The sequence below is a fragment of the Phyllostomus discolor genome, chromosome 7, assembly GCF_004126475.2.
Source record: "Phyllostomus discolor isolate MPI-MPIP mPhyDis1 chromosome 7, mPhyDis1.pri.v3, whole genome shotgun sequence".
In the NCBI taxonomy this organism is placed as follows: Eukaryota; Metazoa; Chordata; class Mammalia; order Chiroptera; family Phyllostomidae; genus Phyllostomus; species Phyllostomus discolor.
In genome coordinates, this window is record NC_040909.2 from 7,552,187 (window position 1) to 7,569,618 (window position 17,432).

Sequence of the window (17,432 nt, forward strand, 5' to 3'; positions counted from 1 at the left end):
ACTTTGTTTCCTCTGATAAGACCCAGTGGAAGACGTCCACAACGAAGAAGGAATCTCAGTCTCCCCCAAAGGGCATTTACTGGGTTGACACACCCCTGGCCATACCTGGTGTACTTATCGGGAGGGTTTCCAGAGAAACAGAACCAACAGGAGACAGATGTAAGGGGTTGGCCCACACGATTCCGGAGGTCGAGGGGTCCCAAGATCTTCGGTCAGCAGGCTTCAGACCCAGGAGAGCCAAAGGCGTAGTCCCAGTCCAGGTCTAAAGGCCTCAGAGCAGGAGAGCGTATGGTGCAATCCCATGCTGAGTCCAAAAGCAGGGAAACACTGGACAGGCAGAGAGAGAACAAATCCCCCTTCCAAGGTTTTGTTCTCTCCAGGTGTCCGACAGACCGGATGAGGCCCCCCCACACAGGGAAGGGCAACCTTCACTCCGCCTGCCGATTCAGATGTTACCCTCGTCCAGAAACACCCTCAGAGACACAGCCGGAATAACTTTTAACCAGGTATCTGGGCATCCTACGGTCGAGCTGACCTGTAAAATTACCCATCATACCTGGCTTTCTCCACATACAGTTTAGAGTGTTGGAGAAGTTTATCTAGGCCCTGAGGGGCATCCGTGGTGGGTAGGTTCTGGTCAGCATCACTTAAAAGGACCCAGATTTGGATGTCCATCTTGAAGATTTCCCTCCCCTGCTCATCACCCCCTTGACATCCTCAGTGAATGAGGGAACTCGTAGCAAAGGCAAAGCTGAAAAACGGGACAGGCCGCCTGAGAAAAGCCAGACTATTTCAATCGTAATTGCATCACGATCACTGCAGAGGACATTTTGCTGTGCCCTCTGGACACCCCTAAGATTATCCCCTTTGAGGGGCAATCTTGCGTAACTTACTGGGGGGGCAGGCTGAAAGCCCTGCATTGTCTGCCCTGTCCGGGAGCTGCCTTAGCTCCAGACACAGTCAGCTGGAGAAGGTCTACCTCACCAAGATCTTGCTTCCCGTCAGGGTGCTGTGGCAGAGCTTGTGTTCAGTGGCTGCCCAGCGAAGGAGGCCCAGACTTCTCAAGTGTGGACAATTTTGAAAGCTAATCCCTGTCTAACCAAGTCTGAAGCCAACAAAGGCCACACAGGTAACTCAGGACCACAACACAGCCAGCTCCTCCCACTACTAGCCCTGCTTCCTTCCCTCCCTACAGGTGTTAATCCCAGTAACGCTCTCCAGCAAAGTTGCTGCTTGTTTTCATGTCTGATTTACTTCCCATAAAGCTTAACAACAAATAATTAGATAATTCCATTTTTAAGGTTGTATTCATTTTTAAATGACTCCCATGTACACTTGGAAATGTACATACCTAACTAATTTCATGTTACTTTCACTGGGGTGTAGCCCTATAAACATCTGGGCTTATTATGGAGGTCTCAGTTCCAATGCTCCACTTCTTCTAAGCCCCAAAACTCAAACCTTGCCCTTACAGCTGATAAAACCTAAGTCTCTTGGACCAAGGCCACCAAACTGCCTCATGTCACCCACGGTATCATCAACCACTTCCCTTTCTGGCTTCCACTTCATTTTAGCCTTGGAGGATTTATGTCACTTTGTTAGAATTCCTCTTAAAGGATGCTTAAGTTTCATCTAGTATTTCAGGTTGTTTTGTAGCCAAAGGGCTTTATGATGATCTGACTTACATATTGTCCTATTGTATTGTTTAAAAATGTCAATCTCTGCTCAATTCTGTGGTTAAACCAACACTGCAAACGTGACAGCATTTTCTTTCAGATTCTGTAAACTGATTGCTAATTTGTTGTGACTACAAACTTTGGTCTATGTCTCAATAATTTTGTGACCCACAGGTTCTTCTAGGAAAAAATGGATAATTATTACAAAAACAGTCATGTAGGGAGACAAGGACTTTTTTCTCCAATCCCCTCTGCAAGAGTTTTGTTTTACAGATTCATAGACCCTGCTCCACGTACGCTGACCCGGTGGGCCTGGGGAAGTTTATCTGAATGTATGCAATTACACTGGCCTTAGTTTCAGAGGCTGGTTACAGCGTTTGCATGTTCACAATCTGTAGAGTCAAATTGTGCCACAGGGACTGGGAATGGTCAGTGGGAGGAGGGAGAACCAGGCAGGTCCTGTGTCTATGTGGCCAGAGGGAGTCGGCCGTCGCCTTTCTTACCCCTCACAGACCTGCCTTCTGAAGCTGAAATGGACTTTTCGGGGAACCCACCAGGTTTTATACAGGCAACCGAAGTCTACGCAACAGTGAGGCCAGAGAGGAGGCGGGCAACTGGCTGGACAAGTCCTCAAAGGAACTCAGGAAGGACAGTGTCTAATTGCCAGAGGGCTCTCGTTTTCGTACTACAAGCATGAAAATGACAAGCGTCATCTGCATTTGAGTCAGAAACAAGCCAGATCACTTCTTCATTCCAAAAACAGCTGCTTAAAGAAAAGCTAACTGAATCATTTTCTTCCCACTCTGAACAAAGGAAGGAAGCAAAAAGAAAAAAGAAATCAGTGATATTTGTAACAAGTAAATAACAGCAGATATTTATTGGTGGAATCACAACTAGCTCCCACAAAAACAGTTCCATAACATCAGAGGTGATTAAAGAGGGTCTAGTTTCTAAAAACAATCTAACAATATGAGAATATTTATTTATGTTCAATTGAAAAAAAAAAACAACGAAGGAAATCTGTCACTGAGGATACAGAGCTGAAACGAAATTTAGTCTCAAGGATTTCGACTCAACAGAATTACCCGGTGATTTAAAGCTCCTTTTGGTTGCAATCTTCTTCTCCGCTCCTGGCAAGACCAACGCAGTACACACCATCAAAGAAAAGCATCTCTACGCCGAGGGAGACACTCTCCTCTCTCTGCAAGATTCTGTCTTTCATATTTCTCTTTAATCAAGGCTATGTAAAATGGGACTTTATTTCACACTTTTTCTCTCAACTGAAAAAAAGACGCACGTACTTCTATTCCACACAAGAGCAATTCTACACAACCAGGATGTCTGTGGCTAAGACAGACCACTGCCTTTTCATAGTCCTCGGGAATGCTCAGGGCACTGAAAACACACGTGGATAAACGTGAGTGCCCGGGAAGCCCGCAGATGACAAGAGCAGGGATGGGGAACACACAGTAGCTTAGAGATACCTGTTTCAGAAAAGCCGGCTTTCGGCTGGGGACCAGAGAAGACGTGGCAGTGGTGGGGTGAGGAAGATGAAAACTAACAACTGAGGGACTGCGGGCAAAGTGCTGCTGTCAGGGAACCACCAGGTTTCCCCTAGAGCAGGGAGCTGGAAAAAGAAAAAAAAAAAAAACACTCAAAGAGGCAGACGCTGAATCCCAGGTGGCATTATAAAGAGGCTTGAAAGGAAGGAAGGAACTGCGAACTCCGACTGCCTGAAGTAAGCGGCTGGTAAGTCTCGGAACACTCCAGAGGAAGGTGGGTGTTTGGTTCAAATTACACGGCAGGACAGTTACCTAAAATGGTGCAGGGACCAGTTTACAAGGTGTACTCCTGCAGCTCACGGCAGGTGTCGGTCTAGGAGACGGGTGAGGACCTCCCCAGAGGCCCGGTACTTAGTTTGCCGGGGGGAAGCAGCTATGAAGATTTGTATCCGATCTCTGGGTCTCAGATGACATGGTACCCTTCCCAGAGGTATTTACTCTCGAAGGTGGCAAAGTCTTTCAAGATAAAAGAGAAGGCCTATTTGAAGAAAGAATTCCAGACACTATGACACAGTGATGGGAAAATGCCACGCCCTCTTCCAACCATGTTTTCTGACAAGGTCCGAACGTGGAAAGAGGGAATTCAAGGAATCCATCTTCCTCGAAGAGAGCGTGGCATACAAAGGGGGGCGGTAATTTTCCTGGGGATTGCTCTTAATAATTTCCTTGCTAATATTGATCATGGTCTTACTTTGTACCCTGATTCCCATAAGAACAGATCATGAGGAGAAAAAGGCTCAAAGTGAGTCAACAATTAACTTTGAGGGAAATTCTGAAGGGACAACTAGTTCTCCCCAGACTATTGAATCCTGCCCAAATTGTTTAAACAAGATGTTTATAAACCTGAGTAAGAAACTATCCCCAATTGTCCCCATAAAAGAATTCATGAATCAGTTACAACAGGCTGAATTATTGGCAGACTTTCCCACGCCTGTTCCTTACCCATAGATACAAAGAGTCTTTCAAGAAAACAAGAAAAAATTATATAGACCCCCTATGCACAACCCAGGGATACCCCTGGGTAGCATATTGGATTAATGACAAATTATGGTATCCCCCAAGAGGAACTAATAGTCTCCAGAGGGTTCCAGATCCCCCATTGCCTTATACAGGAGCACATAATGAAGATGGCATTAGAATGGTCAATAAGGATGGAGTCCAAGTGCCTTATAATAGTCTAAATTTCATGGAAATAGTCTAAATTTCATGCTAGCTCGAAGCAGACCTCCCTGGTGTTTATTAACTAAGGAACAAAAAAGGTTTACTGTGGCTGGATTTCCTGTTTCTCTCTCCTTACATGTTTGTTCTGGTGATCAAAAGGTGGTGGGATTGTTAGACACCTGTATTTCAGGTTTATTGTTTCGCATAATTTCAATGAAGTTGTACAAAATAATTTCTTGACCAGAGAACAAAATCCCCTCTAATAAAATAGCCCCTGAATGTCTAAAAGTTGTTGGAGTAACAGCCCCGCCTTTATCTTGAATAGGAATATATATCAAGTAGAATTAGACAGACAAAGAAATAAGAAAAAATGGTTAGCTATTACAAACTAAGCACATAGAAACAGTTACCAGGGAGTCAGAGTCCATGGTGCATAGAGAAACATTTTAGACAGAAAAGGCAAATAGCTAAGTTAGACATCACAAAGGCCTTATAATAAATTTCCTATACCCTCTACTCAATCTAGCATATCCTTTTGCCCCATGGCAAATTCTGAGAACTTTAATAAACAATAAGACATTCAAACTCTGTACGTACAGCTATTTCTAATTGTCTGATTTATGGCTCTCCTGGTCAAAACAATCTTTGTTTAATATAACTGAATCTATGGAAACTTTCATACTTTTCCTGGTTACCTTTATATTAATTTTTTCCTGCTTCACCTAATTGCAAATGTTAATCACTACCAAAAATGAAAGTATAAAAACCTGCTTGTGCTTGCAATAAACGGAACAGAGCATCACCGTCCTCTGAGGCGTGTTGTCGTCTGTCTCCCATCGCCGATGCCTTACCCACCTTTCAGGAATCCCTGGACCCAGGTGCAGCCGGACCGCGGCAGGAAAATGTCTTGTTCAGAGAACACCTGCTCAGAAATACAGGACCAACCTTCCTGCATCAACAGCTCTGCTCGGCAATAGTAAGTGTGCACGAGACAAGCCCTGCCAGGCACACGGAAAGCTGCCTGCCTGTGTCCTTACAGCGGTTTGGGCAGGCTAGTCGGTGTCAGGCACAGCGAGTCACCTTCCACACAGGTGATCAGCAGGTGTGGGGGGCTGGCACGACAAAAGGCATGGAATACAACTTGTGACAGGAACTGTGACAAGGGCAAGATGATGGGAGTGTCTTTCGCTGTTGTGTTTAGCCACTGTCACACGTGGAGTCCCCTAGCCTCATGCCCACCCAGACTGTTGGGGAAGGCGCCACCTAAGGTGACCAGTGATTCCGCCCTATCCCCCGAATGCAGCAACCTGTTCCAGAGCCTCCCAACCTCGCTTTGGACAACTATGCAAAGAGGGACTATTACATCATAAAATGATGTGTGAGCCAGCATCCTAAGAAAATAGAACAAAATGAGACCATCCTTTTTTATACAAATAGACCCTTCATATTTTCACACTCCCTTCCTTCCAGTAACAGCAAGGTAAACATACATAATCCTTAAAACTAAGTTATAAGGTGCAGAAATAGGCCATAAAACTAACTCAGAAAACACTCATAGCACCTTCCTTATGAAACCATGATAAAAGAATTGTGCAGATACACTGGCCTTTCATAGAAATGGCCGCTCAGAAGAATCCCAACTGGTCTCCCACTCACGGATACAACCAGCATGGTGGGCTGAGGCACGCTGTCAGAGGAGGCAAGGACTTGAAAGTCACATCTGAGTTCAGATCCTGGCTCCATCCACTTATCAGCCAGTCACCTAACCTCACTGAGACTCAGTGCTCTTGTACAAATGTTAGGATGATTAAATGAGAAAACGCAAACTCAACAGTCCCAGAAATGATAAACTATGGGCATAAGACAAACAGCATTAGGCTTAGGGACTCGCTGTGCAGAAAGAAAGAGGGATGGCTGAGTTAAGTGTGCAGAGATCCAGTGTTCCCAGAGGGATTTTTAACTAAGCACTTAAGAGTTTAAAATGCTGTTTGAAAACGGTCTAAGGCCTTCTTGGAGGGCTGAACACACAGAAAGCCAGAGGGAGCTGGGGAGCACCCCCAGTACTGACCGCACAGAATCATTCCCTTCTTCTAGCAAAGGCTTTTCTCAGTGATACACGGAGAAGGGAAGCAGGTGACAAGGCCTCAGCTCCTTTCCCCACTCCCCGAGTTTGAAGGAGTTGTGGGCGGAGCTTGAAGCAGCAGCCACCACCTTGCAGCCATGAGGATGCAAAACGTGAAATCCAACATGCTGAAAATTATGGAGCTGAGGTGGAAGTTTGATAAACTGCTGAGATGCCAAACAAAATTTGGAACAGTTTACCTCTAGACTTCCCCTTAACTAAACAATGTTCTTAAGGTCTAAGCCGCTAGTACTTGGCATCGTGTTCATCACACCTGAAAATATCCTCAGTGCTACCTTAGGTAACCCTCTTCTCGAACAGCTCTTGCTAAGTGTTTAGAATACTGTCCCGACGTCCTACACTTAAGCAATTATTAGTCACCATGTGCCAGGCCGCCACACACTACATGCATTGGTATCTCATTTAATCCTCACGATAACCCTGTGAGGTCGGTAGTTATTTCCTTTTTCCAGACACATCTGAGGCTAAGAGCAGTTAGTGGCTTGTCCAGAACTGACAAGCTGGTGTGTCAGTTTGGGATGAGAACACGTTAAGTGTACAGAGAACACGTGTGTCTTTGACCCCAAAGGCCACACTTTCAGCTACGAAACTCCACATAACACGTGAAGGCGGTCTTCCTCTATGCCAGGTTCTGCTAACTGGATCTTTTGAAAGGCTAGGAACCTGTAGTCATTTCAATTCCAGAAGCACACGTTTTTGCCGCTTTGGCAGACATCTGTGGAGCAGATGGCGCCCGGGCAGGTGGCTATTATCTGCAGATCCCCCGACAGCTGTGGGAGAGGAGGGCATTTAAACGTTCGCCGCGTGCTTTTAACCTAACAGTGGTTAAGGAAGTGGACACACGTTTTGTTGGCCACCATCAAGTCAGCTTTTCTTACAGCTGAAAAGAGACCAAGGGCTGCTGTTTCTGCTTTTACTGAACAGGAAACGGGCTCTCAAAGGAGGTGGCTTGCTCTCGGCGGCACTGCCACTGAAAAAGCCAGCGTGAGGGTGCCTTCCTAGGACACCGGAGTCTGTGTTCTGTGCGCCGTCCCCGACACCGTGTAGTCAAAATGAGCATGTACTCACTGCATTTAAAAAATACTGGACTTTCGGCCCTGGCTGGCGTAGCTCAGTGGATTGAGCGTGGGCTGGGAACCAAAGTGTCCCAGGTTCGATTCCCAGCCAGGGTACATTCCTGGGTTGCAGGCCATGACCCCCAGCAACCGCACATTGATGTTTCTCTCTCTCTCTGTCTCTCTCCCTTCCCTCTCTAAAAAATAAAATAAAATCTTTAAAAAAAAATACTGGACTTTCCCCTTAAGTATACAAAAGTGCATTCTCATTGTAGAAAAATCTAACACACATAGAAAAGTATAAAGAAGAAAATAGGAACACTTACAACCCTATCACCCGGAGATGGTCACTGTTAACACTGTGGTGTGATATCACTTCTTTCCCGTTTTTGTCCAACACAGAAATGCTTTGTTTCCGTTTGGATCATATTTCATTGTTTTTTCTTTCTTTTATCTCCCATTTTATCTAAATCATTTCCCCCATGGCATTGAATATTCTTTAAGAATCTTTACAGTGACTGCAAACCATTAATTTAAAGCCTGTGCTACTGAAAACCTAGTTTTCTTCCTTTAATTATACCCTTGCTGGCATGAATCTCTCAAGTATTAATCAGTCTGTTTCTGATTATTTTCCCTGTGTGGGTTCTTAGAAATACAATTAAGGCTGATGACACTGAAAACCTGCTTTTCTGAAAAGTAGCAATTAGTCCTCCTACCAACAGTACATGCTATTTATGAGGTTTCTTTCTCCTCAGAGTGTTTCCTCTGGTGCTGAATTAGCTGTGAGCTGTAACGATACGCTTTCCCACACTCACTGCATTTGTAGGGCTTCTCCTTGGTGTGGGTTCTCAGATGTAGGATGACCTGGGAAGTCTGCCTGAAGGTCTTTCCGCACTCGTTACAGCTATAGGGCTTCTCTCCAGTGTGAACTCTCTGATGATCAATAAGGTTTCGATTAGAAGTAAAAGCTTTCCCACACTCGTGACATTTGTAAGGCTTCTCTCTACGATGAAGTCTCTGATGTTCGTTAAGGGTCTTCCTCAGGATGAAAGCTTTTCCACACTCATCACACTCATAAGGCTTCTCCCCTGTGTGAATTCTCTGATGGTCCATAATCTTTGTATTAGACACACACATTTTCCCACATTCCTTACACTTGTAAACTTTTTTTCCTTTGTGCATTCTCTGATGTTGAGTGAGGTTGGAGCTACGGCTAAAGGCTTTCCCACACTGGATACAGGTGTATGGCTTCTCCCCAGTGTGAACTCTGTGATGTGAAATGAGACCTGAACTCCGACTAAAAGCTTTCCCACACTCCTTACATTCGTAAGTTTTCTCCCCGCTGTGGATCCCCTGGTGCCGAATGAGGTGCGACTTACCGCTGAAGGACTTCCCACACTCGCTGCAAGTGTAGGGCTTCAGGCCGGAGTGGGTTCGCCGATGAACCACAAGGTTGGAGCTGTGGCTGAAGGCCTTTCCACACTCCTTGCACTTGTAGGGCTTCTCTCCTGTGTGGGTCCGCTCGTGCACCGTGAGGTTTGCGCTCTGACTGAAGGCCCTCCCGCACTCGGCACAGACGTACCGTCTCTTCCCAGCCTGAACCCTCTCGCTTGTTGCAGGGCCAGAGCACTGACTGCCATCTTTCCCAGATGCTTGGTCACTTGCGCCTGGGAGTGTCTTGTTGTCTTTAACTGTCTTATGTTTGAAGCTTCTTGTCTTTCTCCTCATTTTCTCTTGCATGGGACATCCCAGTGGCCTTCTGAGTCTTCTTTCCCTTTCTAGGTTTTGACTCCCTTCGCAACACCTCAGTGGAGTTCTCTTGAAAGTATGAGATCGGACGTTTCAGAAATGATACTTTGGAATCAGCACCTCCTCAGTGCCCGTTTCACCACCTGACAGAACAAACAGAGATTACACACGTCACCTGTGCTCCCTACTCGTGGAAGAATTACCCAAGGATAACAAGGTGTGGTAGACTACAGGGTCTCACCTGGAAGAGGAAGTGTTCAGAGGCAGGGGGAACTGAGCAAACACGATGAGAAAATGAGGTCAGACAAAGAGGCCAAGGTAAAGCCTCATGGACCAGCGGGTCCAGCACCAGAGTGAGCAGTGAGTAGGACACGATCCACCCCGCCTTCTTCCTGCCTCATGCTCTACTCCCCGAGTTGGAGCCATCTCGTCCCTAGAAAAAAATGAAATGAATGATCTTCAATTCAGTAACTCAAGTGACTAATTTTCAGACCATTTTGGCTTTTAGTGCTTATTGACCTATTCCCCTGGTACCAGTAATACTAGGCTGGCACAAAATAGCTGCCGGAGAACTGTTTACAGAATAGCCACTGGGGTTATGTCTCAGGGTGTGCCTAAGATTTCCTTTTTTGTTCCAGTTGGGGTAGTAGGGCCCTGTCTACATTGTTCTTGGGCTCTGTCTGGATAAGGAGTAACACAGCTCTTGCGATATTGGAGCCTGATCACATCACAGCCTGCTCTGCAGGTGCTGGTGTGTCGCTGGATCCAGCTACTCGGACTGGTTCCGTCTGCCAGCTTTGCCCCAAGCTGTCACCCCGACAGACTGAGTTGAAGCACAGCAGGGGAAACTCGGACAGCGCCTCCATGCGCGGCATAATGACAATGCTTCTGAAGGTGAGAGCAGGGGACGACACAACCAGGAGGGGCTGATTGAAAAACCTATGTCAGGAATGAGCAGGACTTTCCTACAGGGTTTTAAAATTTGTACTGAATTTATTGGGGTGACATTGGTTAATAAAATTATATAGGTTTCAGGTGTACAATAATAAAATACATCATCTGCATACTGTGTTGTGTGTTCACCACCCCCAGTCTTCTTCCGTCACCACTTGCCCGCCCTTTCCCCGCTTCTACCTCCCCATGGGTCTGATGTGTACCTCTAGACGTACACACGCAGAACCCTGGCAGAGCCGCAGCTCCCTGAGACCGATGGGTGTGTGTTCTGATCTCAGGACCCCTGTTCATTTCAGGCTACAAAGTTTCCACAGTGGGCTGAGTGCTACTGAGACACACGCACACACACACGTGCACACACACACTTACCTGTGGAGGTTGTATTCCTTTAATTTGCCAGCATCACCTCCTGTTCAGGTCCCTCTGAGCAGTGGTCACATGGTTCTCGGTTACTGATTCACTGCAATGGAGTTGAGAATAAAAGATAAGACTTAACAACAAATCCCAGAGGAACAGATGATACAATATAAAAACTGAAAGGAAGGAAAAGAGAAAGAAAAGAATATCAGGGGACCACTGGCTCTCAGGGGAAGGCCTGAGCCTCAAGCACAGAACAAAGGCAGACAGCGTGACAGCAGACTGAGATCCGACCGTATAAAAACGTCTGTGCTTCAGAAACTCCTGTAAGGAACCTGTAATACACACCAGAGTTGCCTCATCCTACAACTAGGTGTGTGTGTGTGTGTCTGTGCCCCTCCTCGACATTCCTACGTGGGCCCCGCCCAGCGCCTGGCACAAACAGGGCTCTGTACATGCTGTGAGACTTGGACTGTTAAACAGGCACAGGATTCCATCTGATTCCGTCTGGGTGTGGGAACGGGGAGATGCGCATCCTCCAAACGTACCCACCGCCCCCCGCCATCCTCCCTCCAGCTGGTTCGTCCCTTTTGTGCTCCATATCATTTGAACCCCACGACAGTGTATTTGCTTTCTTGGCAATTCTGTCTCAGTGGGGCCATTGAAGGGGCTAAATTTCCTAAGAGATTGACCTATCCGACTACTCAGAGACTGTCAGAATGTCAGAGCTGGAATGTAGAGATGGGGACACTGGAACTCAGAGGGGAGCTGGGACTCAAGTCCAAGTCTCCCGACACATTTGAGTTCTGTACATCACCCTTCTGCTCATTCCGAAACCCTACTCCTCTAGGTCCACGGCAGCCCCACCCCATCCCGCCCTTCTCTCTCTCTCTCTCCCTCTCTCCCTCTCTCTCTCTCTCTCTCTCTCTCTCTCTCTCTCCTCTCTCCCTCTCTCCCTCTCTCCCTCTCTCCCTCTCTCCCTCTCTCCCTCTCTCCCTCTCTCTCTCTCTCTCGTCCTAGATAAACAGCCATCCAGAGACGCTCCCTGTCAGCCCTGCCCCCATCCTCTCTAGCAAGCAGGACCCCTGTGCACAGACTAACTGGTTTCACAGGACGGGTCTCCCCTGCCCAGGAGGGGAGGGAGCTGCCCACTCTCTCCTGTGCACAGCAGCCCCCTCCACAGGTCTGCCCAGCACAGATCTCGCCTGGCCTCTTCCTTGGGTTTGGTGAGCAAGTCCCTGCTGGGGTCTGGAATCACTGTGAACAGACACAGTGTGTACCCCGAGTGCACACCCAGGGCAGATTCCCCCCCCCCCCGCCCCCCGGTAACTCCCCTGTCCGCTGAACTTCGAACAGCAAGGATGATCGCTCCCACTGATATTTAAAGAGTGAAGGAATGAAGCCCCCGAGGGTGGTGACACACCCAAGGCTGCATGACCAGGCCCGAGAGACAAGCCCCCCGTGTCTGAGGGGACACTCCCTCCCTCACACCAGAGTCACCCCCTTTCACCTCTTCTGCCGATACCCGAAAGTCTCCACGTTCTCCTCTACCTGCAAAGTGCACTCCACCCGAGATGTTCTCTGCACTTCAGCTCTCCGACAAAAGTTTGCAGGAGGGAGACAAGAGAGGGTCTTTGCTGAGTCAAGTGTCTTTAGAGAGACAGGAAAAGTACGGCTTTAAAAGGATGTTAGGAGAACTTTTAAAAATAACTACCCATCTCCGAGGATCACTAGGCCTCCACTACTTTGTGTTTCTGGCTCCAGATTCCCAGCCTCCGCTGCTAAACCTTCGGGCTTGTTCCACTTCTTCCCTACCGGAATGCAGCTCTGCCTCATACACATTAAATCCCAGGACCCAGCACACTACTTAAGCAGGTGATCAGTGTTTGTTGGATGGATGAATGAACGAATGAATGAGTTACCTTGGGCAAGACTCTGCCTTCTTCGCTGGGTCCGGATCCTCACTGGAACACAGCCGGGATCGGACGGGTGACTTAAATACAACATTCAAGTTTTGCAGGGTCCTTTGAGGGGCCTGGACTGGACTTCAATAGCTGTTACCAGGGCGGCCCACTGGCTAGGGGCGGGGATGACACAGTTCTGTCACTACCATCAGCCCAGTCAGAGCCAGCAGCCTCGCCTATTGGGAGACGAAACCCCAAACAAAAGGGCAGCGCCGAACAAAGTGGGGGAGGCCAACACCGACACCTTGACCTGCCGCACCCCTGTCTCCGCAGCGGAAGCGGTTGAACAGGGCTGGCTCCCGGCCTGTGACCCCCACCCACTCCCAGAACCCCGCCCGGACCCCAACGCCAAGTTGCCACATACCCCTCACCGAAAGCGCCTGACCCACATCTTGGAACGAAGCGCAGAAGGAATTACGTCACCGACACCCTACTAACTCGCACCCCAACCCTCTGGCCCTTCTAGGCATCGGGAGGTTTCTGCATCTCTGTACCCGGGAGGTGGGAGTCCTTTCGCCCCTTTGCTAGCCAGTTTGGTACTCAGGCATTCTGGTCCCACCCCCTGCCCAAGTTTTGCCCTACCATTGGCTGGGAGGACGAAAGGGCTCGGTGGGTTCAGCCAATGTAAGGAGGGTCCTGGGAGGGGTGGAGCCTAAGAGACCCGCTAGGTGGGCTAGCGGAGAACAGCCTCCGTACCTAAGTGCCGAGGCTAAGCGATCCCGACTGTCACACCGCCAGCTCCAGCTGCTGAACGTCTGCCTTTACACAAATCTCGCGCTTTCAGTCTCAAAGCTAGGATCAGCAGCATACGAAAGTAACTTTTGGGTGCCTACATGTCATGTTCCAGGCCTGCGGATCCGGCAGGGAAGAAAATGAACTCGCTGATCCACGAAGCTCACCTGATTCAAGTCAGGGGAGACAATGATGAACAAACCGTAGGACGCGGCAGTGAGTAAGGGGAGAAAGAGGGGGATGGCGTGGGACTGTTTTACAGATGACAGGCAGTGGGCAATCGAGGCGTGTGGGCATCTGGGGTAAGAGCGTTCTTGACAGAGGGAACGTCGGGAAGCAAGGGGCCTTAAATCAGGAGGCAGAGAAGACCCACGTTTTGGACCATACGGGCCTTAGGGTGTCTCCCAAATAACAAAGGGTTTGTGACAGAGGCCTGACACGATCTCACCTTGTTTTCCCTGCCACATGTTCAAAGATGTATTAGCCATCAGACGTGAAAGGAACCAAGAGATCTGTTCCTATAAATCGTTCATTTCTTGCTCTCAGTGCTTAGTCATTCTGATAGAAACCTTGCATGGAAGTTTTACTCCACGGGACAACATTCTCAATAGTTTCTCTGGCTGCTCTGTGGAGAAGCATCTAAAAGCTGGCAAGAGTGGAAGCAGAAAGATTAAGAGGCTACTGCGGTATTTCAGATGAGAAATGATAGTGGCTTGGATGAGCTTAGAAACGACAGAGTGCAGGTGATGTGAAAGGGTTCTGCATGTACTTGGAAGGTATGGCCAGCATGACTTGCCAATGAACTTGATGTTGGCTAAGGGTGACTCCATGGTTATTGATCAGAGCAACCAGAACAAGACTGGTCTTTAGGAAAGAGAGTAGACTGAAAGAAGAATGAGTTTAGAAAGAGGGATCAATGGTTCTGTTTTGGGTGTGCTAAGTGAGATGCCAATTACACATCCAAGAGGAAATGGCAAACAGTTGTAACAGGAGTTAGGAGTTCAGTGAAGAGCTCGCAGCTAGAGATGTAAATTTAAGAGGTGTCTCTGTGTCACTACAGGGCAGTCAGGACAATCTAGGGAATGACTGTAGATAAAGAAGTCACTTGAGGACTGAAATTTGAAGCTCATCAATCAACAAATATGCAATAGATACTTAGAGCTTTCTTATCCATCAGCTCATGTAGGTAGCACAGTAACTGCCACATTTTTTAGAGAAAACTGGGAAACAGAGATTCAGAGAAATTATAAGATCTACACAAGTTCACACCCCCAGCTGGTGCTGGAAGGAGAACTCAGGAGCACAACACTGTGGCTACTACATCAGGAAACACTTAAAAAGAGTATTCACGTACTTTCAGACCGTTATAATTATATACAGCTTGCTCTTGCTTTTCAGCTATTCTTTTATTTGGGGGGAGGGTCATTAATTCTGATGCAAGCTGCTAACTCCACATCTGGTTGCAGGGAGTAATGACAACTCATTAATGTTCTAGCCCCAAATGTTCTCAAATCTTAAGAGCATGTAATTAGGACACATCAAAAATACAAATTCCAGGGTCCCTTATCCAACTTGTCTTTATCCACAAGTATTTTTTTTTCCTGACAAAAATCTATTCATTCAGTCCAGAATGATGCACTGCTCAGAATCAGGGTATTCTGGGTGTTCACAATTGTCTAAATATTCATCAGTTTCAATATTTATCATCACCTCTGCCAGCCAAGGAACTCGAATTCGTATTTGGATAAATTCAGCATCTGGGTAGTCAGGTCCCACATTATTGGTCATAACACTGGTAACCTAACGGTTCCCTTTGGGAACTCACAGTCTGAGGCTGTCTCTCAGGCTATAAGAAAAAATAAAAAGATACTGCAAAAGTCTAAAAGTGAATGGAATTTATTGCTGCAATGGTTACTGCTTTACAGATTGTAAAGGGCTTTCATTGGCATTAACTAGTCTAAGCCTCAGTAATTTTATGGCATAAAATTGTCCTTATGTTCTAGATCAGAAAAATAAAAGCTAGGTATGTGAAATGATTTGCTTATGGTCGTACAGCTAGTAGTGGACAATTTGACACTTGGACTGGGTCTTCTGACTACAGTTCCCATTTTTTTATCTACCGCCACACTGCCTGAAACTACAGATGGCATTTGTACTGTTATAACAAGCCATCCACAATCCCCTTTGACCTTTTTCAAACTTTATTTTAGAACTTTCAAACATGTATATACTTCTAGTTATAGTCAAGATTTGTTAACATTTTGCCACATGAGTTTTTTCTCTTCTCACACACATACACATGGTATTTGATATTGTTAGGCCATGTGAAAGTGTGTTGAAGAGATCATAACCCTTCAATCCTAAATTTGTGGCATATGTCCCCAAGGAATAGGGATATCCTTCTACACAACCAAAATAAAACTGTTGCACTGAACAAATTTAAAAATAATTCCGTATCATCAAATGGACCTACTTTTAAATGTTCTATCCATTTCATATTCCAATGTCTCTATTATTTCCTAAATATCTTCTACAGCTTTTCTAAAATCAAAGTTCTCTCACTGTATTTGGTGGTTGTGTCTCTAAAGAGCATCTTTTAATCTAGAATAGTTAAGGAAATGTTTTCATTTCATTGGCTTTTGAAGACTCTTGGTAAAGTCTCATATAACAGCTCACATTGCATAAATCACAAATCACTGAATTTGTCTGATGTTTCCTCATCATACCACCCTCTATTTCCTGTAAATTGGAAGGTAGAAAAACAGGTTTGATCTGATTCAAGTTAAATCTTTGCTTCAGAGGTTTCTGTTAGAACGTGTTGCATTACCTGGAACCCTTAATTTCTTTTTTTTTTTGTATTTTGTCTGTATATTTAAAATTCTCCATGATAAAAAGTAAAAACAAAACAACATTAAGGCTGGGGGGAAAGACTGGACAAAGGAGAGGGAGACAAAAAGGTAGGGGATCTCTTTGAGGTGATGAGAATATTCTAAAATTGACTGTGCTGATGGCTGCACACATATGTAAATACATCAAACCCACTGAACTACGGGCATTTGACATGGCTGAGTTGTACGCTGTGTGAATTATATTTCGACAAAAGCTTTTAAAAGGCCCTGGCTGGTGTAGCTCAGTGGATTGAGCGCGGGCTTCGAACCAAAGTATCACAGGTTCGATTCCCAGTCAGGGTACATGCCTGGGTTGCAGGCCATGGCCCCCAGCAACCGCACATTGATCTCTCTCTCTCTAGAAATAAATAAACAAACCTTAAAAAAGCTTTAAAAACAACAAAAAGTAAGGAATTCACACCAGAGAGCCATTCCTGTGCCTGCCACAGTGCCGAAAAGTCCAGGTTTCCACTGGGAGTTAAACACAAATGGAGGAGCCACGTGGAACACGACCCAGGAGACAGAGGCCATGGTGTTCAACCCGGGGTAAGCGTGTGCCCTACGAATAAGGCCAACTCCCCTCCTTGGCAGGTCAACCCAGCCTTGTCCTTGAGTTCAATTTATATTAAAACAAAAACCTGCCCTGGCTGGCGTAGCTCAGTGGATTGAGCATGGGCTGGGAACCAAAGTGTCCCAGGTTCGATTCCCAGCCAGGGTACATTGCTGGGTTGCAGGCTATAACCCCCAGCAACCGCACATTGATGTTTATGTCTCTCTCTCTCTCTCTCTCTCTCTCCTTCCCTCCCTCCCCTCTCTAAAAAATAAATAAATAAAATCTTTAAAAAAAAAACAACACCTGATATTATGGGCTGAACTCCCACAAATTCGTATGTTGAAGTCCTAACCCCAAGGACCGCACAATGTGACTCTATTTAGAGATAGAGCCTTTAAGGGGGTAATAAGGATTGAATGAGGTCATCGGGTGGGTCCTAATCTAACACAACTAGCGTCTGCATAAGAGGGCATTAAGAACACAGACTAACACAGAGGAAAGGCCATGTGAAGAGAAAAGAAGATGCCCACTCGCAAGCGAAGGAGAAAGGTCTCAGAAGAAATCAGCCCTGGTGGAACCTTGATCTCGAACTTTTAGCCCCAGAAATGTGAGAAAATAGACTGCTGTTAAGCCACCCA

General features: G+C 46.5%; 1 protein-coding gene across 4 annotated transcripts; it reads right to left on the minus strand.

Annotated features, from left to right (window-relative positions):
- Nucleotides 1-6,991: 6,991 nt before the first annotated feature.
- ZNF660 (zinc finger protein 660) lies at nt 6,992-13,224 on the minus strand. 4 transcript variants are annotated; one of them, XM_036030442.1, is made up of 5 exons: nt 12,986-13,224; nt 12,209-12,307; nt 10,670-10,760; nt 7,835-9,489; nt 6,992-7,630 (listed from the first exon to the last, which is right to left on the minus strand). In XM_036030442.1, the coding sequence occupies exon 4, from the start codon at nt 9,335-9,337 to the stop codon at nt 8,330-8,332; it is 1,008 nt and encodes a 335-aa protein (XP_035886335.1). In that variant the 5' UTR covers nt 9,338-9,489; nt 10,670-10,760; nt 12,209-12,307; nt 12,986-13,224; the 3' UTR covers nt 6,992-7,630; nt 7,835-8,329. The 4 variants fall into 4 exon arrangements, with proteins under 4 accessions (XP_035886335.1, XP_035886336.1, XP_035886337.1 ...); XM_036030443.1 differs by having other exon boundaries at nt 12,168-12,307; XM_036030444.1 differs by lacking the exon at nt 12,209-12,307 and having other exon boundaries at nt 12,993-13,224.
- Between the last annotated feature and the right edge of the window lie 4,208 nt (nt 13,225-17,432).

Excerpts from the sequence above, each read along its gene's own strand:
- ZNF660 (XM_036030444.1), bottom strand. The coding sequence starts at position 9,337 with ATGCAAGAGAAAATGAGGAGAAAGACAAGAAGCTTCAAACATAAGACA.